The 27500-nt window shown below is 40.6% G+C and overlaps 1 protein-coding gene across 2 annotated transcripts in view; it reads left to right on the top strand.

Moving 5' to 3' along the window:
* Positions 1 to 27500, top strand: part of STAC (SH3 and cysteine rich domain) — a 154057-nt gene that overhangs the window by 70452 nt on the left and 56105 nt on the right. For both annotated transcript variants that reach the window (XM_033212995.1, XM_033212996.1), the window contains exons 3-5: positions 17896 to 17996; positions 20200 to 20281; positions 21324 to 21439. In XM_033212995.1, coding sequence (XP_033068886.1) covers positions 17896 to 17996; positions 20200 to 20281; positions 21324 to 21439 — 299 coding nt within the window. The remainder of the gene's footprint in view (positions 1 to 17895; positions 17997 to 20199; positions 20282 to 21323; positions 21440 to 27500) is intronic.

The raw sequence follows: 27500 nt of genomic DNA on the forward strand, positions 1-27500 counted from the left end.
AATGAGTCTCTTGCAGGTGGGGGCAGATTGGTGCGCAGAGGTCAACTCAGGGCTTTCCGGTGGCTTTACGCAGATCCGCTCTTTAGCATTGTTTCCCTGCCTGCTTTGCTCTCACTGAAGTTACTAGCACATTCTTGCCTTTTATATTAGTCCATAAAACCTAAAGACTCGGGCACTGCTGCTTTATGTTAGCAATTAAATCAGCCGCAGTATCAGGTCTGTCCTTCACTGCCTCTACGAAGGATTTGGATTGTGAAATTTTATTTTTTGCTTCCCTATACCCCACACATCATTTCAGCATATTTTTAAAATTTCTTCTTTAGATTCCTTTATCATGCTATCCGATTCTCTTGTATTTTATTGCCAACCCCAAAAGCAGATGCTGTTTATAATTGCCTTTTGTTTAACATAGTATAACTTTTCAAGGCATGTCTTTCCTTATGGCATTGTCTAAAGGGGTAAAGGAGACAGATCGTGTAATACAGTCACATAAACTGGCACATGGCAAATGTGACAACATAAATTCCAGAGGGCAGACACCATGATGTGCTGTGTTCTCTGAAGTGTCCTCAGTACTAAGCCCAGCACCTATCTAATAGTTGGCCAACATGAATTTGTTGAGTGAGTGAATGAGTGTTCAACCAGCAGGAAATATTATCATCAGAAATACAGTTATGATCATTTTTATGATACATAAAGCAAAATGCCGAGAATTAAGAAGGTAGAATTGCAGTTAACTCCAATAATCATGTATCCATCACACATGGACTAAGCACCAACTGTGTGAGGGGCCCTATACTGATATCTGGGAACACCAAGTCTGACATCATCATAAATTCAAGTGAGAGATTGAGAGGTAACAAAGGAAAGGGGAATAGACATTACCTAAAAAGTGGCAGAAAGGAGGAGCCCCTGCCACTATAAGCCAAAGGCCTGTGGGGCCTCCTTCCATGACTGACTCTTCAATTATAGGTGGACAAGGTGGGCTCAACAAGCCTCCTGGTGCTCTCCCTGGCCTTCCAAGGCCATCCCACCCAGACCCCTATCCAGGTGATCAAACTGGAATGTCCTAAAACCAAACTGCTAATGGGAGGATGTCTGAACTCTATTTTGGGTACCAGTTTGTGGAAGCTGGGAAGCCAAAGGAACTGTTAGAGTCTAGTTCATCTCAATGACATTGGTCATAATACTGCTACATATTTCTCTAAATGTTTTTCTTACTATGCATATATGCTAATCTTAGAAAGACATGGACACTATTTCCCCTCTCCATCCCATCCTTAAACATCTCATGACTATTAAGAATGAGAAAGGGACTAAGTGGCAAGAGAACGTCTTCATATGCATATAACTTTCCAAAAAATAAAAATTTGCCAAGTTGTCAGACACTGCCTCTATCTTATCAGTGTAAGAAAAAAAATACAGACCTTCCTTCCTGTAAACTGTTTATTTTACTATTAATAGTAATTAACTGAAGTCTTAAATGATCAAATTCAGGGAGGGGGGAATATTTTTTAAGTCAGTCAAAGGAAAGAGGCCGTCTCTCTCAAATTACAGCCCATAATGTTTGCAAGTGCTTTGGTGATTTCTTGAACCACTGTGTAGAGATGATCTCTCAGGAAAGTAATGTTTTTCCTGCCTCTAAAAAGAGACTTGTGTTTTAGGAGCCTTTTCAGATTATACCTTAGCAGAAAGAAGTGGTACACAGGAACATATTTTCAGTGTCTAAATAATAGACCTGAAAAGGGAGAATGTCTGATCATTTAAGGTGGTCTTTTGTTATATTTTTAGTCATTCTCTAGAGGTCACCAAATTGATACTATTCAGTAATATCACAGCACATATATTCTGAATACATATTTTCATGTTCTTCTGAGACCAGTTGTGTTTCATGTATTTTATCCCTGTTCCATCCAGGAAGAAATAAAAGTATTGCCCAGATCAGAAGGAAAAGAGGAGAAATTATCTGAGGTGGAGTTTCGGTGAAGCTTGGGGTAGAGAGAAAGTGGACACAGCAATGAATCCTGGATGCACTTAAGAGTTTTCTTTACTTGAAGCTGCAAAGCCTTTTCCCGCCTGTGATATTGCTGATTCCTGCCTTCCTGCCTAAGGTTCAGACCAAGCCATGACAGATAAAGTTGAGAGGCTGCCTGCCTTTTGACTCATTCTTACTTCTGTGTGTAAAGGCTAGGAATCCACAGGAATAGGACATCTGCAGCTACAAACACAAAGAAGAGGGAGGCCAGTTGGAAAATGTGCATCCTGCACTATCATTCAACTGCCGTAACAGGGAATGCTCCACTGACCTACTTTAGAATGGTCCTCTTGGTTGTGCAGCCACAGTGGATACCACATCGTAAAATGACAGAACTGGGCCGGTAGTATAAAATAGGGCAGTCCTTTGTATATGTCTGGGACTCAGTGAAACAGGCAGATGTGTCTGTGTGTGTGTGTGTGTGTGTGTGTGTGTGTGTCTACACCGTGACCCAATTATTAAGGATAGAGTGAAGAGAAATATATGGCTAAATCCTGTTAAAGTGTTTTCTCCGTAGCTTATCAAACACTGTCTGATTGTTCAACCACAGAAACAAAGCAGGTATCATTCTATCACATGTTACGCATACCTTGGGAAGAAAATGCAGAAGCATATGGCAACCCTGCAGTCCCTGCCTCAACAACATTACAATAAATAAACATAGGAAGGCCCATACATACAATGTACATGCATGTGCGTAACACTCCTGCCTCCAGTCAGGGAAGTATGTTTCTGTTGTCATAGCAAGACTGTGGTTTAAAGGGCTCATATTCACTTCAGCCTGTACCAGATCCTTTGCAACCTAAGATCCAGACACCCTCCCCCCATTTCCAGTGTCATAAAGAGAAGTGCCAAGAATCACATATAATTAAAACTGATGAAGGACGATGAATGAGCCTGACTCTGTTGACCTGAAAGGACTATATCACTGTGCCTGAGATTATCCTAATATTTATGTTTGTAAGGATATTTCAGGGAATACCTTCTGAGTATCTATTTTCTTATTTTAAAAAATAGAAAAAAGACACCTATCTAATAGGTGTGTTGTCAAGTTTAAATGAGCCAGTACCCAAATGCAGTCATGCTCAGTTATTAGTCACTTTCAAGGCGCTTTCCTTCTTCCCTGTCTTACGGCCTTGCTCCCTGCTGTGTAGGGACTATGCAAACCTGCTGCAGGCCTCCCTGCTCTCCGGAGGTCTAGTCTATTACATCGACTGCCAAAAGTTTGCTGCCCACATGCCTTCTTGATGCCAAAATGCTTAAATACATCCACAGTGAGACAAAGCATCTCCTCCCTCAATAAAACTTGCCACTTCGCTGGTGTTTTCTCTCCTCTGAGGGCAGATGGCACCTCATCCTCAGCTACCTGGCCCCTTGATCGAGAAATCCCTTCCATGACCACAGTGTCAGTGCTACTTTTGTGGCTTCTCTCTCATCGGCACCCACTTCTTTTCCCCACAGCTCCCACCCTGGTTCAGGCTTTAGTACATTTCATACAAATTCTTTCAAGAACTTCCTAAATTATGTTATTTCCCTCTCTATCTCCTCATCCACTTAACACACTGCCGCCATATCTCTTAGGGAAGCAAACTGGCATCACATTACTGCTTTTCTCAAGAACGCTTGCACTACCTCATTGCTGGAAGAATTATGGTCATGCTGCCTAGTTTGACTTGCTTAAACCTCTAGTATCTAACAAACGTGAAGTAAGAACTTTGTCTCACTGGATTCATAGAAAGTAAAACTTTGTTCAGTACCCCTAACGGTCATCAACAGTGCCACAGGTGATCATCAGCAAGTGGATCATCACAAACAAACTCAAAATATAAACTGGCAAGAGACAGGAGAGAGGCAGGATCTTGCCAAGGAGTCAGAGGGTTGGTGGATCGAGTGATCTTGGACAATTGATTTACCTTCTCTCAATCTAAGTGTCTTTCAAATGAGTTAGAAATAACAATACCTACATCATAGAATTTACTGACAACTAAAGTGATACATGTGAAAGCACTTTGTGGACTATAAGACTTAAAACCTGTTCACTATTATTAAAGCTATCTTTATGTGCGAAAAGCAGGTTGATATTAACCGTATATCAAATTCCTAGGAAAGCAGTCTGAAAATAGGGAAAAGGGGTTGAGCGTGAATTGGCCAGTCCATTCTTTGGAGACCTGAAGATCAATACAAATTATTCAGCCTTGAGCTAGAAGAGCAATTCTGAAGAAAGCACATGAAATTGTGAACACTGCAGACTTCAGAAAAGAGGAGAAGAAGACAGCATAGCAGATATTATTAATACCGGGGTCAGGGATATCAAGTTCAGATGTTTCCCAGATGGTCGTGAGAAAATGATCATCCAGGAGAATACCTCCTCCCAAAACTTTAAGCAAAACACACGAAAGAGAAGAAAAGTCTACCAGCCATGGTATTAGGATGTGAACCAGTGACCCAGAGGGCAAAGGCTGTGGACTCCAACCACAAGGCCCTCAGCCAACCTAACTCTAATTGCTATTTTTAAAGCCAAGTGCGGGTGAGGGGAGGGGGAAGTAGAGAGAGTTTTTCCACTAGTAGTCAGGAACCAAAATAGGAAAGATCAACAGAGGCATTTATAAACAATGAATGCCATTAGTTTTTTTAAAGCTAAGACAGCATTGGAAAAGATGTAGTAGAGCAAGGAGTGGGGAACATAGGCAGGGAAAGATGGCCTTGGGGTCTTCGCATTTTTAAAGGATCCTTTCTGCTTGCTTGATGGCATTTCAAAAGTCACTGGTGAATTACTATATTATTGAATTTCCTGGAAAACTTGGAAACCATTTTGTTCAACTGAACTTGGAGTAGGGGAGAGATGGAATGGGTTATTTTTCACTGAGGCCCCATACTAGAGTTCAGCTGTACTAGAAAATGTGCTCCCTTTCTTCCCCCTAAATAGAAAATTTTGTAACTATTGAGAGATATCTAAAGTTTAGGGGCAGTTTAAGTTGTAATGCTCTAACTCCAAATATCAAACTCTTTCTAAAACATCACACTGAGAAGACAGTGACAAGTAATCTAGGTCTCCCATTGGGATGATGAGAAAGAGGTCATTTGTAAGCCCTGGTTCGAGCCATGTCTGCTTAACTTCCCAGCGTCGTGTGACGAGAAGACCATAAGACCATGAGGCTGGAGATTAGTATTTTAATTCCAGCTCTGCATGAAGGAACAGTATGATATCTACCAAATCACTTTGCTTCTCTGAGCCTTAGTTTCTTTATTGGTAAAATGAGAGGGTTGGCTACATCTGGGAGGGCAAACCGACTTCCACACTAATTGATTGAAAGTGCCTCACCAAAGAAGCTTCTAAAGCTGCACCTCAATTTAGAGAAAAAAATGGTCATGGATTAGTGATGTTTGTCATGTACCCCAAATGAAGGACTTCAACACATGTGTATTCGCTTTTCCTAGGCTGCTGATCTATAATGCAAGACATCTTCGAAATTTAGTGAGTATCTAAGTCACCCAGAAGTCTTATTAGAATACACATTCTGATTTAGAATCAGACCCGGTTGGGTCTTGAGAGTCTGCATTCCTAACAGGGTCTCAGGTAATGCTAGTGATGCTAGTCCATGAACTACACTTTTAGTTGCAAGGCTTTAACATATCTTCCTGACAAAATTCTCTGAAACTAAAACTCAGCAAGTAACTTAAGAGTTATGTGAAAGGCATTAGGTACTGGGGAGAGAAAAAGGAAGTACAAAAATAGTTGAGAAAAGAGCTAATTTTATTTTTTAAATAACATCTTTACTTTGTTTCTTGCATATATATTCATCTTATTCTTTCTTTCTTTCCCCACAGATGCTTAATATATACAGATTGTCCTGGTAAATAATTGGGGATACACATAAAAAAACCTGAATACCAAAGCATATACAAAGTACTAGAGAAAGCCACGTGTAGAAATAATAGTTCTACCTCTGGAGGAAGAGGTCAATGAAAGTTCCATAAAGAATGTAGTATTTGAGTTGGGTATTGAAGGATGAATAGGAGTTAATGACTCTCTACCAAACTATCTGCAGTTCTTAGCAGCAATATCCTGTTGTGTATAAAGAACCAAAACATCCCATATTTTCTTTAAAATAAAAGCATAACAGAATCCATTTTTAATTTTCCAGAAGCTAATACATAGTCTACAGATTGCTCTAGCTTAACCATTGTCTCTCTTTTGATGAACTCCTCATTTAGGAAGCACCATATCCAAAAGGAAAATCTCATGGTTTCATGATTTGGTTTTGGTCAGAAATGGTATTTTAAAAGAGTTCTGGACCAGTTTATTCTTTTATTCCTGATTTCCAAATTAAAATAGATCAAAGAACTGGTACCTTGATACAACCAGAAAATCTAGCTAGAAGGTTTCAGGTAATCCTAGTTGATGAAAGATGGGGAGAATAAATATGTAAAGGACACCAGCCAGAAATGGAATGTCAGGTATGCATTAAGTCAGACCTGCTTTAGGATTCTAGCTCTATCACTTACTAACTAGTTAATCTAGTAACATTGTTTAAACTCTCTGATCCTCAATTTTCCATCTGTTAAGTGAGGAATAATAGTTAACTTCAAAGAACCATGTTAGAGAAAGCGTATGCAGTCTCCACTTCTTGGCAACCCTGGGCGCAGTCCCATGTCAAGTGACCTTGGTCTTGATTATCTCTCAGTGTCAACCCTTCAGGAATAAAGATTAATAGTTCTTCTATGCAAAGGAAGGAAGAGGGAATGTGTAATCAGGATACCTGGGTTCAGATCTCATCTCTGCACCATTCTTGTCCTATGGCCTTAGACCAAGCACTTGCCTCTCCAAGCCAGGTTCCTCAGCTATTTAAAGAAAAAAAATAGCTGAAAATAACTATTGCTCTACATTGGTGGTTTTCAACTGGAGCAATTTGCCTCATACTTTAGCAAATAAAAAGATACAACACCCAGTTAAATTTGAAATTCAGATAAACAACAAATTTTTTTAATAGGTCACTGGCAGTATTTGGGATACACTTGTCTCATGCAATATTTGGGAAACACTAACACACAAAAAAATTATTATATGAAATTAAAATCTAATTGAGCTTTCTGTTTTTTATCTGGCAACCCTACCCCCAAGGGACATTTGGCAATGTCTGGAGATGGTTGTCACAACTGCTGGCATTAGTGGGTAGAGGCCAGGGATGCCACTAAATATGCACAGGGCAGGCCTGCACATATACACAGAACAAAGAATTGTCAGGCCTCAATGTCAGTAGTGCAGAGGCTGGAAAACCTTGACCAGAAAATGTGGATTAAAAAACACACTTTGAAGTCCATAAAGCATTGAAAGCCAACTAATATGGTTAAAAGTCCGTACTACCCAAAGCAATTTACAGATTCAATGTAATCCCTATCAAAATTTTCAAATGTCTTTCTCATAGATGTATAAAACACAATTCTAAAATTCGTGTGAAACCACAAAAAAACCTGAATAGCCAATTCTTCAAAACTAATATTTCCTTTCAAAACTGTGTAGTGTTTTATTTCTTAATGTAAGAAAATATGCTCATTATGGAAAATGAGGAAATACAAATAAGCAAAAACAAGAACAAAAGGAATTATAATTCCACAATTCAGATAGCCATATTACTAACATCTTGGTGTGTGCCCTACTAGACTTTTTTACATGTATATATATGCATATTTTGAATGAGTTTTCTAAATATTTTTGTTTTTACCCTAATTTTGACACTTTAACATTATATTGTGAACATTAATTAAAACATTAGTTAAAAATTATCTCAGTGGCCAAAATATTTTGTTTATGGATGTACCACATTTTCATTAACTAATAACCTATTTTGTGATATTTTGTTGTTTTACATTTTTTAGTATATGCCAAGCTGAAGTAAGCATCTTTGTAGTAAGATATTTGCAGATAAGCTTAATTAATTTGTAAGACCCGATTCTAATATTAAAATTGCTGCATCCAAAAATAATGCCCATGTTTGAAGCTTTTGATGCATGTCCCCAAATTAATATGACAACTGTGGTACCATTTTCCTCTTCCAGCAGCAGCATGTGAAAGTGACCATTAGCCTGCATCCCATCAATGATGGTAACTTTTAGAGTTTTTTTCAATCTTGCAAATTTGATGGGGAAAAAAACAGATAGCTTGCTATTCTCATTTCTAGTTACTTGATTACTAATTAAGTATGTGATTTATTAGATGCTTAACTTTCTATTTTATTTCTTTTTTAAGTCGTCAGTTTATGTCCTTGAACAATATATTTTTGGCTTATTTATCCTTTTCTGTTAATTTGTAAGAACTGCTTGTAAATCCTATAGAATGCTGTATAATATCCTTAATTATGTAAAGCAATAATCTTTCCTAATTTATCCGCCTTTCAGTTTTGTACTAATGATTTCATTTTTATGTGGCAAAATGTACCAATCTTTTGGTATATTGCTTTCTCTCATAAAATGATGCCTAGAAAGGATTTCTCTACCCAAAAATGAATAACCTAGGACTTATGTTTTCTCCAACTAATTTAGTAGTTTAAACTTTTGTTTAAATTTTTCAACCCATCCAAATTTTATTTTAGAATATGCTATGAATTAAGTATCTGGTGTTTTCCAAAAAAAATTAGCCAGACTAACTCACCAATCTTTGCTGAATAATTCCTCCTTCCACGCTGATTTGAAAAGTCACTTTTATCAAAAACTAAATTCTTAAAGATACTTAGGCTCTCAATTTGCTTTGTTGGTTATTGTATTAGTTCCAGTAGCTCTCTAGTTTAAGTACTATTGTGGTTTACAACAAATTCTTTTTCAAAAATGTTTTGATATTCTCATACATGTACTTTTCAATATTAATTTTAGAGTCATTTTACAAAATCCCCTACCCAAATCCCACTGATATTTCAACTGGAATTCTGGTAAATCTGCAGAACCACTTGAAGAAAATTGGCATCCCTTCAAGAAATGTTTTTCTTATTTAATAAGCATGCCGAGTATTATTAATATCTGACATCTTTGCATTTTTTTCAAACTTAATTAAGAATTCATTCAGCAAATACTTATGGAGTATCTCCTCTTGTGCTAAGCCCTGTTCTACGCACTTGGGATGCATCAATGAACAAACCAGGCAAAGATCTTTGCTCTCAAATTGTTGACATTTTAATTGGGGAGATGATGGATGGATGACGGATGAATTGATGGATAAAGATGAAAAGATAGGTAAGAAGGTGATTGATGATAGGTAGATAATTTTCTAAGGTGATAAATGATATGGAAAGAAGGAAAATGTAAAACAAACAAAGAGAAAGATCAGAAGTGCAGAGGCAGGGGCAGGTTGCAGTATCACATGAGGTGGTCAGAATGAGAGTCATCAAGAAGATAATATGAGTAAATTTTGCAGAAAATGAAGGAACTCCTGGGAAGAAGCATTCCAAGTGAATGAAACAGCTAGAGCAAACCTCAAAGCAGAGCATACTTGGTGTCTTTAAGTAACAGCCAGAGGCCAGTGTGGGGCTAAAACAGAGCAAATAAGGAGCACAGAGTAAAGGAGCAGAGAGATCTTGTGCAACTCTGTAAGCCATTGCAAGGGCGTTGGCTTTTATTCTGCAAAGTAGTTACAGGACATGGATCTAATTATACTTGCAAAGTGTTGGTGTTTCTGCTATGAGAAAAATAGACTTTGATGGCATGGGGGCGATGATTGACACAAGCAGAACGGTTAGGAGGCTATTACAGTAATTCAGGTAAGAGATCAAGGTACAGCAGGAAGAATAGAGATGGTGTCAGATTGTTCATATATTCTGAATGACCCCGACTGGATTGATTTTGTACATGTCGGCTGTATGGGAAAAATAGGAGATGGGGATGCTTCCAAGGTTTCTGGCCTAAGCAACTTGAAAAATGAAGTTGCCATCAACTTAGACAGGGAAACTGTCTACTATAAGTTTTGGAGTATGTGAGGTTGTATAGATTCTGGAGTATGCGTTGGGGGAAAATTCAGTGTTAGTCATGTTAAAATTGAAATGTTTATTTGACATCCAAGCCAAAAGAAAAAAATGTCAAGTAGTCAGGTGTATCAGTAGGTCTGGAGTTTGAGAGTCTTGTCTAGATTAGAGTTTTAATTTTGAAATAATCATCATATACATAGTATTTAAAGGCATGAGACCTTTTGATATGAGCCACGGAGTTAAGTATAGACAGAGAAGAGGACCCGTGACTGAGCCCTGGAGCCCTCTCATGTGAAATAGTTGGATAGAAGAGGAGGAACTAGCAAAGGGACTGGGAAGGAGTGACCAGTATAGTAGGTGTAAGCCAAGAAAGTGTGTTGTCTTCGAAGCCAAAAAGGAAAATAGGTTGAGGAGAGAATGATCAGCCTCGTCAAATGCTGTTGATGGCTCAATTATGGGAAGGACTTTGACTGTGACACTTAGCCAAATGGATCATGGTGTCTGGTAACCTTGATGAGAGCAATTTTTGCGGATGGTGAGGAAGAGCTTCTAATGTTTCTGCATTACATATCATAGAAATGTATTTATTTCACACGTGTATTCTTTATTATATTAGGGAAGTCCCCTTCTGTCCCATATTTAGTCATAGCTTAAGTCAGAATGAGAAGTCTATTTATATGATTGTTAGATTGACAACTATTTCTCATAATAAGCGATCTTTGCATTCCTGGGAAAAAAACCTGACAAGATCTTGTGACTCTTCTTTCTGTACAAGGTGGACTTTGTTTTGCTAACATTTGATTTAAAATTTTTACACTTATAAGTAAGATTGATCTGTAGTTTCCCTTCTTTGCTTTGAGAAATTTTGGTTTCGTTTTTAGTGCAACTTATAAATTTAATTGAGAAACTTTTTGTTATATTTTGCAACTTAATAGAAGGGAATTCTCTCAATGATTTGATAAAAAGCTATTCCTACAATTGTGTAGACAAGGCATCTTTTGGCAGGGGTTCCTGAAATAATTTTTCTTTCAATTTCATCCTCGGTCATTAGGCTATTAAAGTCTTCTCTCTGTCTTCCTTACACTTTTGATGGAATATATTGGAGCCAGGCTTTGAATCCAGGAATGTGTGGCTCTAAAATCAATCCAAAATCTTGAAACACAAGAAGCATACATCTGTGTCTATATCAAAATATCTCATTTTATTTTATTTTTTATTTCAATAGATTTTTGGGGAACAGGTGGCTTTGGTTACATGATAAGTTCTCTACTGAGATTTTGGTGTACCTATCACTCGAGCAGGTATGACACAGCCACCCTTACCAGGAACCATAAATGATCTGATAAATCCGAGGGGGAACCCAAGGTGTCACGTTGCAGATGAAGCAAGGAAAGTAGGGAGGGTTGCATGGTGGAGAAGCTGCTTTAGTGATCGCCATGTGATTCTGCTTCTTCCTTGTGTTAGTGTATATTCAAGGGCAAACTGCTGACGAATAGAGCTAGCTGCATTATTAGGCCTGTTTTTACTGTCTAGCACCAGTTTTGTTATAGCCTTCAGTTTAAAAGTACTGACTCTGTCATCATTATTACTGTTTGCATCATCCTTAGCCCTTAAATTCCTCTTGTCTGCCTTGGCACTGAAAACGACCCATTGCTTTTGGTCTCCTCTCTCCAGCTCTAAGACCTTTCTGTGACATGATCATTTGACCTTCTCTGGGCTCTGCACAACTCTTGATGCAGGTATCCCTCACAGGCTCCTCTCCCAGCCATGCCCCTGTACTGGTGGACGTTGAGAGGAGTCCAATAGCTAAACCTGGAAAAGCAGAGGCCTAGAAAGTCTTTGGACTATCTTGCCTGCATTTACCTTAGAATCACTTATGGATATTTGATATAATCTAAGCAATATTTATGGACATTTCTATATGTGTAGTTACAGATTTTTAAAATTATTTTTCTTAATCATGGTAAGAGTCTTTTTTGTCTAATGTATACTAATTTCATCAAATAAATTACAGGAGTAATTCTATACTTGTATAATCTGGAAGCAGACTAATTATTAGCAAGAATTATAACTGTTGTTCATTGTTGATTTAAGTACTGTACTGATTACATTTCTTTTCTTATACAAGTTATGTGTACTCATTCTCCAAATTATTTTTGTAGTTAAGTAATCTCAATTGTAAATCACCATTTTATCCTGTTTTGTCTTTAACTCTGACATTATATGAATTGGATTGAGGATTAAGCAATGCCTCAATGGCAAAATCTTACCAAAATGAGTCCAGTCAATTATTTTACAGATATGTGTAATTAATTTCATTTTTTAAAAAAGTGGATGCATGCCATTTAGTGTAGTAGGTTCAGCCACCAGCATTGAGAAAAGCTTTTCAATATTTTCTTCCAACATTGATGTCCAGATGTCTTTGCACTCCAATATTTGGCTCTCTGCGGACAGCTCACTTAAGCATAGTGGTCAATGATACCATGCTCATAAAACAGCCCACTGCCTATCTCCTAATCAGTGTTGTATTGGCTTGCATTGATCCATTCCAAACTCCATTTGAACATCATAACTAACATTTTTAATAATTTTCAGCTGTAACTTAGAAAACTGTCTTAATTTAGCCCTGAACTTCACATGCCCAGGGAAGAACTGATGACTTAGGTGATGAGCTAGCCCCATGTTTTCCCAACATCTCCGTATCCGAAGAGCCACATCATTCTGAGGGATGACTTGACCCTGTTTCCAGAGACTTCATTTTTGTACCTGCTTTTTGTTACAGTAGTTCATGAGAATAGTTTAAAGGCAGATGATACTGAAAGTTCTACAACAGAAACTGTCTCATCCCAGATTCGCATCTGAAAGGCAATCACTTTTGTCCTCTTTCATTGTTTCTTCTGTCATTTATTTCAGCACTTCTAAATGCTGTGCTTCTGCTGCTGTTTATTGACTTTGTTGACTTCCTGCTGCAGATGAGGGTTCAGCTCTCACATCTCCAGCAACACCCCTTGTTTCTTTCTTCCTTGCTGTCACCTTCTACAAAGAGTCACATCACAGTCTTTGCTCCCTTACTTCCATCTTCCCAAGTAGTTTTATCACAATCTTGTGATACATGGCCAATTTATGCCCTATTGTGGCTATTGTTCACTTCTGATTCAAGTACTGTACATTTCTTACAATCTTACACAGATTTTATTTTTCCTCAAATTAAAAATTGCCTTTTTTACTTCCTGAACGTTTCATGTATCTATAATTATTTTTTTCAAATCCCTTCACAGATTTATCAAATGCCATATCTATTACAGTATCAAAACCTCAAAGGTATCAATAAACTTTTTATTTTATTTTATTTTATTATTGACACGGAATCTCACTCTGTCACCTAGGCAGGAGTGCAGTGGTGCAGTCTCGGCTCACTCCAGCCTCTGTCTCCTGGGTTCAAGCGATTCTCATGGCTCAGTCTCCTGAATGACTGGGACTACAGGCAAGCGTAAACATGCCTGGCTAATTTTTGAATTTTTAGTAGAGATTGGTTTTTACCATGTTGGCCAGGCTGGTTTCAAACTTCTGACCTCAAACGATCTGCCCACCTCAGCTTCCCAAAGTGCTGGGATTACAGGCATGAACCACCACGCCCAGCTAGTTTTTGAATTTGTATTAGAGACGGAGTTTCACTAGCCTGTTGCCCAGGCTGGTCTTGAACTCTTGGCCTCAAACTCCTGGCCTCCACCCACCTTGGCCTCCCAAAGTACTGGGATTATATGCATGCACCACTGCATCTGGCTATCAATAAACTTTTAAGTGCTATTTTTTTCCAAGTCTGCTGCCTTACTTCTTCTTGACGCTCCAGTGTACCGGTACTGCAGAGTTATCATAGTGGGATACCGCTTACCTCTCCTCGGTGTCGACTGTCAGTTCTTCTGTTATGTACTGAATCTGATAGTTTCCTCTTTCTTGATTTAGTCCCTCATTTTTCTGAGTCATATTCTCTAGCAGTTTTCTAAGAAAACGTATGTGTAAAGTAAATATTCTGAATCCCTGAAGATAGGAAAATATCTTTATTCTACCTTCATACATGTTAATAATTTGGCTGAGCATAAAATTCTGGGTTGCAAATCTTTTTTTCCTCAGAAAATTTTAACAGCTTTTGAAATTTCATCTTCTTCTAGTTTCCAAGTTGTTACTGAGAAATTCAGTCTCCCTATCATCTATTAAGTTGCTTACCATATCTCCACTTGCCTTTTATCTTTCAAATATGTTAAACTCTCATCTATTCTTGCTATTTCTTCCAATAACCTTGTTCTGTGTAGTATATGCTTTGTTTTTAAATTCCTGGACTGTGATTTTAGTAGGGTGTTGGTAGGACTAAGTGGGAAGTTTATATGATTGGTCCACCATTGTTTATCCAAAGTTCCAGGTATTTAAACCAGGTATATTAAATCTTTGTTTCCAGGTATTTAAACCCATGCAATCCTTTTGCATACATTGTGATACTATTCTATTAAAAACTCTGAGAGTAGATAGTACTAGTCCCATTTAATGATGTAGCTGAGGTTCCAGAAATACTAGTTTTCTTAAATTTAAAGAGCCAGACTGAGACAGATTCAAATTTAAAACTTATGTTTTTCCTACTCTATTCATGCATAAGGGTCACTTGCAGCAATGACTTTGTGATGGTGCTCACTAGTGATAAAACAAGGCATACCATGGCTTCCCCATACCTTGCTACAATAAACTAATGCCACTGCTGTGATGTGAATTATTCCTCTGAGCTGCAGAATAAAAGCTTTCCTCTTCAATCATTCTTGTTATCCCAGAATGGACATTGGAACATCAGAAACCAAATAATTTCTGGTGGTCTGGTTCATACAAAACAGTGTACTGTATAAGAACAGACATGGAAAACTGAAATCATGGTGTTTGGACCTGAATAAAACATGTAGATTTTAACATATAATGATACTATTGCAGAGTCCAGCACACAATGAAATAACTTCCTCTTTGAAGCTTTTACTTAAATTCCCCCATAGAGCACAAATAGCATTCTCTAATTTGAAAACGAAAAGTAAGTAATTGCTTTCAAAGTCCAGTCTTTTGAAAGCACAGCAGTCTTTCAGCTAAGTAGTTATTCTCAAAAAGGAAAAGGGACTTTTCAGTGAGTATTTATAAACAAGCATACATGCCCAATAATGTATAGTGTGTTCATATGTCACTTCAACTTTCTGTGAAGTGACTGTGACAGCAGACACACATCATGTTAAATGATGCCATCCTGAAGAAAGTTTTCAGGTAATTTCTAACTCTTTTCTCATTCAGGGGTTTGCCTGTTGCTTTTCCAGGTTGCATGCCAGGTTCTTACCCACACTTACGTTATCACCCAGTTAGCCCCAACCTCATCGTCATGTAGGTTAAACAACCCAAATAAAAGGAGGAAATATTTAGGACAAGCAATGCAAGAGTGAAACTAGGCAGGACCTTCTCCAACTTGGGGCAAATCTTATACCCCTTGGACCCTTAGGCATCTCATCTTTGAAATGAAATAAGACAAATAGATCTTCAAGTTCCCCCTCTCAGCTCTTGAACACTATTTATGCATCGTTGATTAATCAACTTCCACGAATTATCTCAAACCAGCCACCATTGCTTCAGTTCATGAGTGACCATGAAAAAATGTGTTCATTAATTTATTTAATGTATATTTATCAGACATCATGCTCAAGAGCTGGGAATATCGAGGCAAATTAACAGACACAGTCCTTAGCCTCATTGAGTTCATGGTCCAGAGGGAAAGGCAGACTAAAACAAACTTTCAAATAAATAATAATCATGATAAACGATGTGAAAGATAACCACAGAGTGTTGGGAGAAAAAGTAAGAGGAAAAGGATAATTTAGAGAGGGGTGGGAAATGTTTTCAAGAAAGCTTCATTGAAATGCCAAGAGATCCACAGACTGAGGGGTTGCTAGCCAGCTGAAGAGTGATGGAAACCGCATTCCAAACATATGAAGCAGCATGTGTAGAGAGCTGAGGAATTAAAGAGCTCAAGTATTCTAGGAACTATAAGAAGACCACATGGCTAAAGCATGGTGAGCAAGAGGGATTGGCCTGAGATCAAGTTAAAGGTGGGCTCCCAAATCATACAGAGCCTTGTCAGTAGGATGAGCACCTTATAATACATCAGAAAGGCAGACAGAACCTGCTGAAAGATGTTTAAGCAAGAAATAGAGATGATTTGATTACATTTTAAAACATTACCCCAGCACTGCACGCACATTGGGTTGGAGGAGGACAAAAACAGATGAAGCAGTGAGAGTGGCTAGATGGTGAGGCAGTTGTGGAGAAGAGGGTGGATTTTGTAATCTTAGGACAGCCTCACTTTGGGACCCTCACACAGACCTCACTTTGGGTCTGTGGTCAGCTGTGTTGTACAGCAAGGTATCTTGACTTCATGTCTCGCACTACATGGATGTATTCATTCCTGTATCTCCCCTCTAAAGAGATTTACTTTGTTGAAATCCTGTTGTCTCTCCAGGCTGTCATCTCGGATAGCATTTGACATAATCCATATCTGATCCATGAGAATCACATATTTGTTGGACTCACCAACCCTTCTCCTAACAAGCTTTTGGAGTGCAGGCCCTGTTCATACAACTGTCTCCTCAGTAGACTGACAGGACCCCTGGCCACCTATGTCTCTTATTTTTAGGTTTTTCCAAGAATGGGTGTGGCCACAGCCGTATGTCCCACAGACTCACACAGGTCAAGCTGTTAAAATAGTCTCCTTGAGACCCTCTCAGGACTGAGGAGACAACAGAGCACCCCCCATCCTTTTCATCATGGTAAAGGAGGAGGGATAAGACTGATAGTGTCTCAACAACTCTGCAAAGGAATCCTCTCTCCACTACCTCACCTTTCTTCCTCTTTTCTAATACATGAGGTGCTTGGTCATCTAAGAGTGGCAAAAATTCATTTTGGCACCTCTTTGAGACCTGCCTGGGAACCTACCCTCTTACTTTGGGATATCAGAGCAGATGGCACCTCTTGTCTTGCATTCTCTTGTCTTGGACTAGATGAAGGGAGAACACACCCATTTTAACATCCTGTCTTAACCTTTATCCAGCCACTTTCTGAAATAATGAACACCGGTGTGCAGCACCGGCCATCTTCCTGAAGCTCCCACACCCTGCCCTCTTACTGGGCCTCCCAGTTCCTCTCCAGTGCTCCTGCCTTGGGCCTTTGTGCATGCAGCTACCAGGATGGCTCTCTGCCTTTTCTTCTCCACCTTCTTTATTCTCACTCCATGATAGCACCCTGTCCCAAGAAGCTAAGTGACTCACCTCAACCGCAATTTCATTATCATTCACATCCTCTTCCTCTTTCCCCAGGCTGGGGTTGGCATCTGATTGAGTCCTCTCTCCCCTTTTTAGAAGCCTGTCAGCCCCACTCTCACACGGACCTGCCCTTCCCCCTGAATCAATCATTTCCCTGAGAGTTTGTCCAACAGCTCAGATCCGGTGATAGAAAGAAGAAAATACGTGAAAGTTCAGGACTTGCACTACTCAGTAAGACACAGAAAAGTAGAACTGAGTAATCTACATGAAAAGCAAAGAAAATGGAATTTACTAGCTTGAATTGAGAGAACAAAGGACATGGAGGAGGCTTAGAGTTGCTGGAGTAGTAAATAGGAAAGATGGGGAGAAACCAGCGTGTATACCTTAGGTAGAAAATGTAGGAGAAAGCAAAAGAATCTACCATATATATATTTTTTTTCTATTTTGAAAGCTTCATGAGAAAGTTGTAGGAAAGAATTACCTGGTTATAGAGGGAACCTCATTTTCTGTGATTTTAGACTAATCAGCAGGAAAGGGCAGGTTGTATCCTAACCAAAGTTTGCCATGTGCCTGACAGGAACAAATGCTAAGCATGGACTGCGCTGCAAAGCCTGTAAGATGAGCATCCACCACAAGTGCACAGATGGCCTGGCACCCCAGCGGTGCATGGGCAAGCTGGTAAGGGCTTGTGCCAGGAGTGAGGCCCACACCTCCCTGCTAGGGCACTTGCCTGCTGCAGTCCTTCCCTGAAACCCTCAGCAAAGCACCCCAGAACTGGCTGCCAGCTTGGTTTCCTAATTGGCATCATCAGAAAACAAGGACAAGGAGCTTTGTCAACCTAATCAACAATGCCCTACCTTGAAGGAGTCACGGTCATTAATAGAGTGACCAACTTCTCCCAGGTTGGCACTTCTTCAGTTTTAACACTGAAAGTCCCACATCCTGGGACTGTTCAGGTTTTAAAAGTGAAAGTCATGCATCTCAGGAACCTCCTAAGCCCCAGGCTAACTAATGGTTGGTCACCCTAGTGCTTCCCTGGTTGTCAGCTCAGTGGGTAGCAAGAGAGGATAAGAGCTAAGCCCACACAAAAGAGGAGAGAGTAATAAATATCAGCACCAATGTAACAGAATCATGTTGGCCAAACCAAGGAGATTGAATGGCCTTTGAGACGGCTGATCATACCATCTCGGGGGATGGCCTTCAGTCCTGGTGCCACATATTCATGAAGAAGCAATTCAAGCCTGGCACAATGGCTCACGCCTATAATCCCAGCACTTGGGACACCAAGGTGGGTCGATCGCTGAAGCCCAGGAGTTCGAGACCAGCCTGGGCAACATGGTGAGACCCCGTCTCTACAAAAATTTAAAAATTAGGCCCGGCGCGGTGGCTCACGCCTATAATCCCAGCACTTTGGGAGGCCAAGGCGGGTGGATCACGAGGTCAGGAGATAGAGACCATCCTGGCTAACACGGTGAAACCCCGTCTCTACTAAAAATACAAAACAAAAAACAAAAAACAAAAAATAGCGGGGCGTGGTGGCAGGCACCTGTAGTCCCAGCTACTCAGGAGGCTGAGGCAGGAGAATGGCATGAACCCAGGAGGCGGAGGTTGCAGTGAGCCAAGATCACGCCACTGCACTCTAGCTTGGGTGACAGAGCGAAACTCTGTCTCAAAACAAACCAAAAAAAAAAATTAAAAAATTAGCTGGGTGTGTTGGTGTGTGCCTATAGTTTTAGCTACTCAGGAAGCTGAGATTAGAGGATCGCTTGAGCCTGGAAGGCAGAGGTTTCAGTAAGCCAGATTGCACAACTGCACTCTAGCTTGAATGACAGAGCGAGAACCCGTCTCAAAATTTTTTTTCAAAAAGCAATCCAGAGCACAAATTTGAGGGTATTTGAAACTAGGATGGCCAAAGAATTGTAAAAAGGACCAAGAATGTCTACCCTAGAGAATAATTAGACAGGACATCAACAGCTGTCTTCAAAAAATTTTAGACCTAAAGTTTAGAAGAGCAAATCTATTGTCCTTTGAGGCTCCTGGGGAAAGGCCTAACATCAGTGGATACTAAGTCTTAGCGATAACAGATAATGTCTTGCGTCTGGGGTTAGTGAATGCTCCTTCACCCCCTACCATCACTGACAGTGTACCGACAAGGGACACCACTTTCCAGGAACATTACAGAGGATTCTGGAATTCTAGTAGGGACTGGGCCACCAAGTTCCCATCCAGTGGTGGAGTATAGTGAGTCCAGGTTCTTAGTTTATCTATTTACTCTGATTTGCAATGTCTCTTTTCTCAAACCTCTGCCTCCCTTGCTTCCCCTTCTCCTTCTCCAGTGGTGATTCCCATAAGCCAAGACAGACCATGAGGGAGAGGTCGGAAAAAGAGAGAACGGAATCTAGAACACAGAGCAAATAATTCTGGGTAAAGCTCTTCAGATATACAAGAGCTTTTAGGCCTCCCTCTGAGGTCCACTTACCCATGCCCAGGCCTTTCTTTTATTTATATTATTTTAACAAACCACAATAACAAACTGTGGTGAAATAATATCTGGCAGTCCACTTGTAATCCAGGAGGCAATGAGGATCTGGGATACAAAGGAGGCTGCAGTGCCCCGCAGAAGGAGGACAGGCAGGACTGGGGAGGTCAGGGCCAGGACCTTACTTTCTGGATAGAGTGTAACTTGCTTCTTGCCACTATTCCTCCCTGCCTCTGTGTCCCTGCTGGGGTTAAATTGTGGAATTATAGGATAAGTCAGCATGTTAATGGGAGACAGGAGGGTGCTCCTGGAGAAACCAATTGGTTTTATTTAGGGAGCTCTTATATAATTTTCTCCATCTCCCTTGACATTGACTCCTTGCCTTCCTCATTCTCTCTCCAGCCAAAGGGGTTTCGGCGTTACTACAGCTCCCCATTGCTCATTAATGAACAGTTTGGCTGCATTAAAGAAGTCATGCCCATTGGTGAGTCGGGACATTGATGGGTTGAGTTGAGTTTGAAGCAGTAAAGTTAGTAATGGCTACTGTCCTCCCAGGGCTGCAAAACCCATGGGGTATCTCTGTGTACTTGTTTGGTAGCTGTTTGGGGTATGACTGTGTGTTTTGCTGGAAGGGAAACATAAAGTGGACCAAATTCTCCAGGAATTTTCATCCTTTCCCTGATGAAGCTCAGAAAACACCTAAGTCCCAAAGGCTTAGTAATCCCACTGTCAGCAGCATGGTGAAGTGGAAAGAACACAGAGCATGGCATCCCCCAGACCAAACTCAAAGGCCAGCTCCCTATTGACAACTGTGTGTCTTTGAACAAGTTACTTGACCTGTCAACCCCCACAAAATGAGAACAGCAATTGCTGCGTCTCATAATTGCTATAAAAAATAAATATAGGTTATACACCAATGCTTAGTAGGAGTTCAGTGAATATATTATTCTCTGATGAATATCAAAAGATACCCTATATTTATTGATAGCTTTGGCTTGGATTTCTTCTCTAACAATATTTTTCAGTTTACTTCTATTTTTTTTTTCTCTCTCTGAAAATCTCGACATCTATTTTTGTTTTTTTAGGGGGACAAATTTTAAACTAGAAATTTGTAAATTAGAAAGCTTTCAATTAGAAATTAATGAGGCTCAGTAGTGACAAGTTATTTCTAAAACAGTTGCCTCCTACTGCAAACTTTGTGTCTCAAGGCTTTGTTCCTTGGTGAGCACAGACTCCCAGTAGAGGAAATAAAGCTGGTCCCTGCAAGAACCTGGAAATTAGAGAGGAGTAATGAAAGAGGAAATCCAATCAGGAAGAATTTGGGAGCAGAGTACTAGTTGGTTCATGGCAGGACCTGCAAACGGGAGCATGCTGCATGGGGGCCATGAAAGCCCTGTCTACCCAGAGGCTGAAGTCCTCTGCACAGAGCCTGCTTCTCAGGTGCTGTTCACCCAGGAGATGTGGTAAGCAGTTGGCTGGGTCCTCTCAGATGAGCTTCCTCAGATGAACTTTCTCTTCTGTTGCAGCCTGTGGCAATAAGGTGGACCCTGTCTACGAGACCCTCCGCTTCGGCACCTCCCTGGCCCAGAGGACAAAGAAGGGCAGCTCGGGCAGTGGCTCTGACTCACCTCACAGAACCTCTGTAATTATCCTCTTCCTTCCTCAGTTTGTCTATGGCGGTCTTGGGCAGAACGGGCCTCAGGCAGTGCAGTATGGGGGATTCCACCTAACTGCCTCATGACGGCAGGTCTGCAGGGAGTCAGGCACCTGCCAAAGAGAAAGCCAAAGTGTTTTGAGCCACTAAGGATTAACTTCCTGTTGTCAACACCCAGGGATTATTTTACTTTCCTGCCCAAAGACCATCCCCTTGGCCTCATGCTTCTTGACCCTTCCCATGGACCCCGTCTCCTTTACCTTCCCACCAATATTAGATAACATATGAGTCAACACACATAAATGTTTGGCTCAAACAATGGCCAGGAACTTGGAAGTCCTGGCTATTTCCAGTTTTCCTTTTAGCTACATTCCAGTTCAAAGACACAGCTATTTCTCATGTCTTTTGTCTTTTCTCTCTAAGAGAGGGCACACCTCTTGATTGCACACAAAAACTGCCCTCTCAACGGTACCTGAACTATGACTCTGTGGGACACTCACCCTTCCACGCACCTCTCCTAAGTTTCATCTGACTTACACTGACTGTTGCATGCATCTCTGTGACCTGTTGTCATCATCTTGTCTCTGGTTGTTTCAACCAGAATTTCTATAAATACTCCAAGATGCCATATAACTCTTCAGCCCATGCTGAAAGCCACCATTCCTCCAGCAAAGAGGCAAGGACCTTCCGGTTCACATGGCCACTTAGGATAGCCAGCACCTAGTTACCAGTTCCATTGTTGCAGCCTCTGCTGGACTGGAAGCTTCCAGGCAAGACACAGATGAGCCTTCAAATGTTCTGCCCCACTGAGTCCTCTCAACATCAAGTGATTAGGTGGATTGTGGGAAGAGGGGCAGGGCACACGCCTGGGAGGGGTTCTCAGAGACCGAGTTGAAGCAGCTTCCTCATTGGGTGCAGGTGAAGCCACAAGATTGTAGGCAGGTGAATAGGAATGTAGGTCCACATTCCTCATTAGGTGCAGGTGAAGCCACAAGATTGTAGGCAGGTGAATAGAATGTAGGTGAATAGGAACGTAGCAAGTAGGTAGGTTTATAGGTCCTCTGCCTGATACCACTGAAAATAATTTTTACTCTTTTTCCTTACTGTGCATAAAATTGACGTCAGATAGTTCTTTCTTCTACTCAGCTAGCAGACATGAATGAAGGGCCTACAGTTTACTAGCACTGTAGGGGACACAAAAGAAGAGGAAGACATGGCTTTGTACCCTTAGAATTCACAACTTATTTCTGAAGAAGAAATTTCAACAGCCAAGAAATTTGACAATGGTGGCCTTGTTTACCATTTTTTTAAAAATACACTTTTATATGTCTTATCCCATTTTATTAAGATTGAGAACGTAACATACATGTGTTAAGGATATTATACTGACTGTGTCATATGAGTATTGAAGCATTTCATAGTAAAGATGAAAAATGTTTGGCTTCAGTAGACATTACCTCAAAGCAGTGAGGGGATAATGTGTGTCATTTTAAGATACCTGATTACCTCCTTAAGGAGGAGATCGTTGTCATTTGGCATCCAAAAGATAATGCTAATTCTTTTACTGAAAGAAGGATAAAAATGGTGCTAATGTGATGAAAGTATACAAAGCATCCATGGGTAGGATTTATATGTAAATAAAGGCTGCTTAGGTTGGGTAACAATAATACACATAAAGTGTTTAGCACAGGGCCTGACATAATTGACACTCAATGAATGGCAATTGTTACTGTTCTTTATTTTAATTCACTCAAAAAATTTTTTTAGAGATGAAGTCTTGCTGTGTTGCCCAGGCTGGCCTCAAACTCCTGGAGTCAAACGATCCTCCTGCCTGAGTGTACTGAGTAGCTGGGATTACAGGTGCATGCCACTGAACCCAGCTGTTTCATTTTCATTACGCACCCAGGCCTTAACAGCGTTTTCTTTCAACCTGAGTTATTGTGAACTTAAACAGGATGTAGTCCATTAACAAGGCAAGTATGTCACCTGAGAAGGGCATTTCCCAGAGCCACTCATGTTTGGGCAGTGTTAGAAACCCCTGACTTACTCAAGGGTAACTTCCCTGTTCTGCTCAGCCCATCTCCTTCTCCGATGTGTCCTCCTGTAACTCCACAAGTTGGAGTGTTTCCAGGGGTCTGCTTTTCTTGGTCTTCTTATTCTACTCTCTTTTTGCTTGACCTCTGTCACATTCCTTTAGTTCAAGCACCACCTCTACACTGATGACTCCCTTAGATATTTCCTCTTGCCCAAGCACCAAACCGGTCCTACAGATATTGCAAAATCAGCAGATTCAGACTAAACTCATATTCCATTTGGGATTAGGTCCTATAATTCAAACCTCAAAAATAGTATCAAAGATACCCTTAGTATTTATCACCAGTACTAGAGGTTTGAACCTCATAATCTCTCACTCAGATTATTATAAAGCAATAACTGTGCTACCCTTTTGAGCCTACCCTTAACGGTACCTTTACCTTTACCTTTACCTAAACCCTGATTTATCAACCCTTAAAGAAAGGCTTTGCACAACTTTCCTAATTAAAATCCTCTATTAAGTTGCTTATGTCAGAACAACAATGCCCAAACTCTTAGGCATGGCATATGAGTCCTGTCATTACCCTAAAAACCCACTTTCCCCTGCACGCCCCAAGCCCTATAACATATCTATGACTTAGAACATGTTGCTCCACCGAGCTGAAATTTTTTAAGATCCACTCTATTTTTACACCAACAATGAACAATCCCCAGACGGCACCAAGCATGGTGAGTTGCTCCTCCCACAAGCCTTCAAGAATTCCTTTCTTAAGGACTATACATGATTGCATTGTGCTCATCTGCTATTGTATCGATTCCCTGAATAAAGGCTGAGTATCTGGTGAGAATCTAGGTCCCAGTCCTCATTCATCTCATTACACCAGGGACTGACAGAGTGCCTGGCACATAGTGAATGCTCAAGAAATGCGTGAAGAATGAGGAAGAATTAACAAGGGACTTTTGAAGACTGATCTCAGAATCCTCCGGGATCCACACAACACTTCATTTCTCACACCCTAAGCTCTGGGCACAGTTTTCCATTTTCTGCTTAGTCATGCTCTGTTCAGACATTCAAACTATCTCCACCTCTCTCAGACAGCATCTCTCCAAGCTTCTGGGTCTGGTTGGGCACCTGCCTCTTCCCTGGTCACCTGGAGCATCCAGTTCATTAATCCATTGGTTATCTATTGCTTGGTAATTTTCACTTTCCTGTTTGATTTTTCTCTCAATTTCCCAGTCCTCTCCTCAATTAGACTAACCTGCTTAAATGCAAGGACTCTTATTCACAGCTTTGTGTTTTCATTACTTTATACCAGTGATTCTCAAATGCTGGGGCATATCAGAATCCACTGGAGAACTTTGTAACAATATAAAGGCCCAGGTTCTGCTGGCCCTTCGTAGAGTCAATACATATGTGATGAGTGCACGAATCAATGAATGAATGAGCACCCTCCTCAGTCAAAACTGCCTAAACTTCTATAATAGAAGGCTGGCAATGAGCTAAATCAGTGGTTCTCAGTGTGTGGTCTCTGGATCTGCAGCACCAGCATCACCTGGAAACTTGTAAAAAATGCAAATTTGGGTTTCTCTCTAGGAGCTGCAAAATCGGAAAATCTGATTTGGGGAGCCCAACAATTTCCATTTTTAAAAACTCTCCAGGTGATTCTGATGCACATTAAAGTTGGAGAATTACTGAGTTAAATTAAAAACTAAAGTTTGCGTCCAAATAAACCAGCCCTCTGTCTCTCTGCTCTTCACCCTTGCTCTTACTCCCTCTCTGTGTGAACAGCATTTGAGTGACACACTGACAGTGGCCACAGGCCTGGATCTGAAGTTTGAAATAGAGATCCAAGAACGCTAATCATCTCCCTAATCTCACCCACCGCATCGCAGCTCCTTTCTCAGGGGAGTGAGGAGGGCCACTGCTGTCAATGAGTTGCTTCCCCAAAACCACACAGAGCTCACTCTCAGCCTGTAACCATCTCCCCTTACAAGGCAAGACTGTTTGTAGATGCCATCCAGCAATCAAAGGAAAAGCACAAACACAACTGGTCAGAGTAGAGAGATCTCTGTCCCCTTTGACCAGCATTCTGAACAAGCCTTTCTCAAATCTTTGGTGAGAGCTGGGAGGTCATCTCACTTCAGTGCAAGCCTCTTCCATGCTTGTGTGAGGCCGGCATTATGGAAGGGCAACTGAAAAGTCAGTACATAGAGGCAATTGCGGAGAGACAGCTTCCCAGAGGTGGCTCTGATCTATCTGCATGAGCTGTAGATGGCTGCTCCTGTGGTTCTGAGCTTTGCTGAACTATGATAAACAGACCTCCTTGGAAACGTTCCATAGTAGGCAATGAACATGTCAGCCTCCTCATTTGGGGCTGATGCTGAGAAGCAGCAAAACCACCAGAAGAACAACTGGGGATGTCCAGTTTGCTTTCATCTCTAATATAGCTTTGTCTTTAGCAACATCTGGGCCCTACAGACTGGTTTTAGGAGCAAAAAGCATGGTTTTCTGAATGTCAAAGAGATGTCCGTTTATTACCGTCCACTTATACTGGCACTGGCTCCACCAGGACGTATTTGTTGGAGTTTAGCTCTGTGAAGGCATTTTTCTGACAGCTGCAGGGAGACAAAGACAAACCAAACTGTACTTAAAGATCTGTCACTTCACTCTTTCCCCAAAGTCCAACTATCCTCAGAGAAAACAGAGACCTAGACTGATTGGTACTTTAAAGCGATTTTGTTTCCTGCCTGCAGGTCAGTGATAATGAACTTCAGCATCCTGCTTTTTTTATTTATTTTATTTTATTTTTAGTATTTTTATGTCCTGAAGTTAACATATTCCTGCATAGCAAAGCTTTGTTCCGCAGGTTTATTTTCTTACAGGGTTGCAGAGGCATATTTTTACATTGTTGAGAAGTCACTGCTTGGCTGTTTCCAAATTGTTACGTTTTTCTCAATATACTTTCAAACGTTCTCAAATATAAAAGGCTTGATGGCTTTGGGAAGGTTAGAAGAAACCAAATTCAGACAACATTCTGGGAGTTAGTTGGCTAGTTTATGAATAATCTTTGGTTTCATAAGATTGAATTAACATAAATGAAATTCTCTACAAACTAACTTCTGTATAGAAATTGTGAGCTTCAAAGGGAGCAGGGCATGAGTGACTTAGAGACACTGCGACTTTTTTTTTCTTCTTTCTGCTGTGTCATGATAGCAACAGTGTTTGAAAACAAAAATCTTAAAGCTAAATTGTAACAAAAACCAGTCTCTGGAGGGTGGTGCTAAACGGCTCTAGAGCTGGCTAGGAGAGCTAAGAAGATAACTTGTTCCTCTCCGATAAGATATAAATAAATAATTTTTAAAAATTTGACTGTCAGGCCAGGCGCGGTGGCTCACGCCTATAATCCCAGCACTTTGGGAGGCTGAGGCAGGTAGATAACCTGAGGTCAGGAGTTTGAGATGAGCCTGGCCAACATGGTGAAATCCCGTCTCTACCAAAATACAAAATTAGCCAGGCATGGGGGTACATACCTGTAATCCCAGCTACTTGAGAGGCTGAGGCACAAGAATCTCTTGAACCCAGGAAATGGAGCCCAGATCACACCACTGCACACCAGCCTGGGCGACAGAGCAAGACTCCATCTCAAAAAAAAAAAAAAAAAATATATATATATATATATATATATATATGACTGTCCACAGAGGCCCCCTAAATTCCTCTTTTGAAGAGTATAGAGCCAGTTAGACAGAAACTGGGTCACATGGCCCTTTGAAAGAGGCACTCAGTGGTATGCTAATAAATGTTTAACCGCCAGGTCAGAGCTGGACTCTGATTTGTAGCGTTTGCCAATTCCATGGAGTAAAACTCCTATGGTGATCCATTTCATGCCACCAATGTGATAACCATGAGACTCTCACCAGCCCATGGAGATGCTTTAGCACACCAATGGATAAAGCACAATGCTTAAGAGCACGAGCTCTGGAGGCAACACCTGTGAGCCACAGCCCCAGCTCC

Source organism: Trachypithecus francoisi, unplaced genomic scaffold (genome assembly GCF_009764315.1).
Source record: "Trachypithecus francoisi isolate TF-2019V2 unplaced genomic scaffold, Tfra_2.0 Lachesis_group0, whole genome shotgun sequence".
NCBI lineage: Eukaryota > Metazoa > Chordata > Mammalia > Primates > Cercopithecidae > Trachypithecus > Trachypithecus francoisi.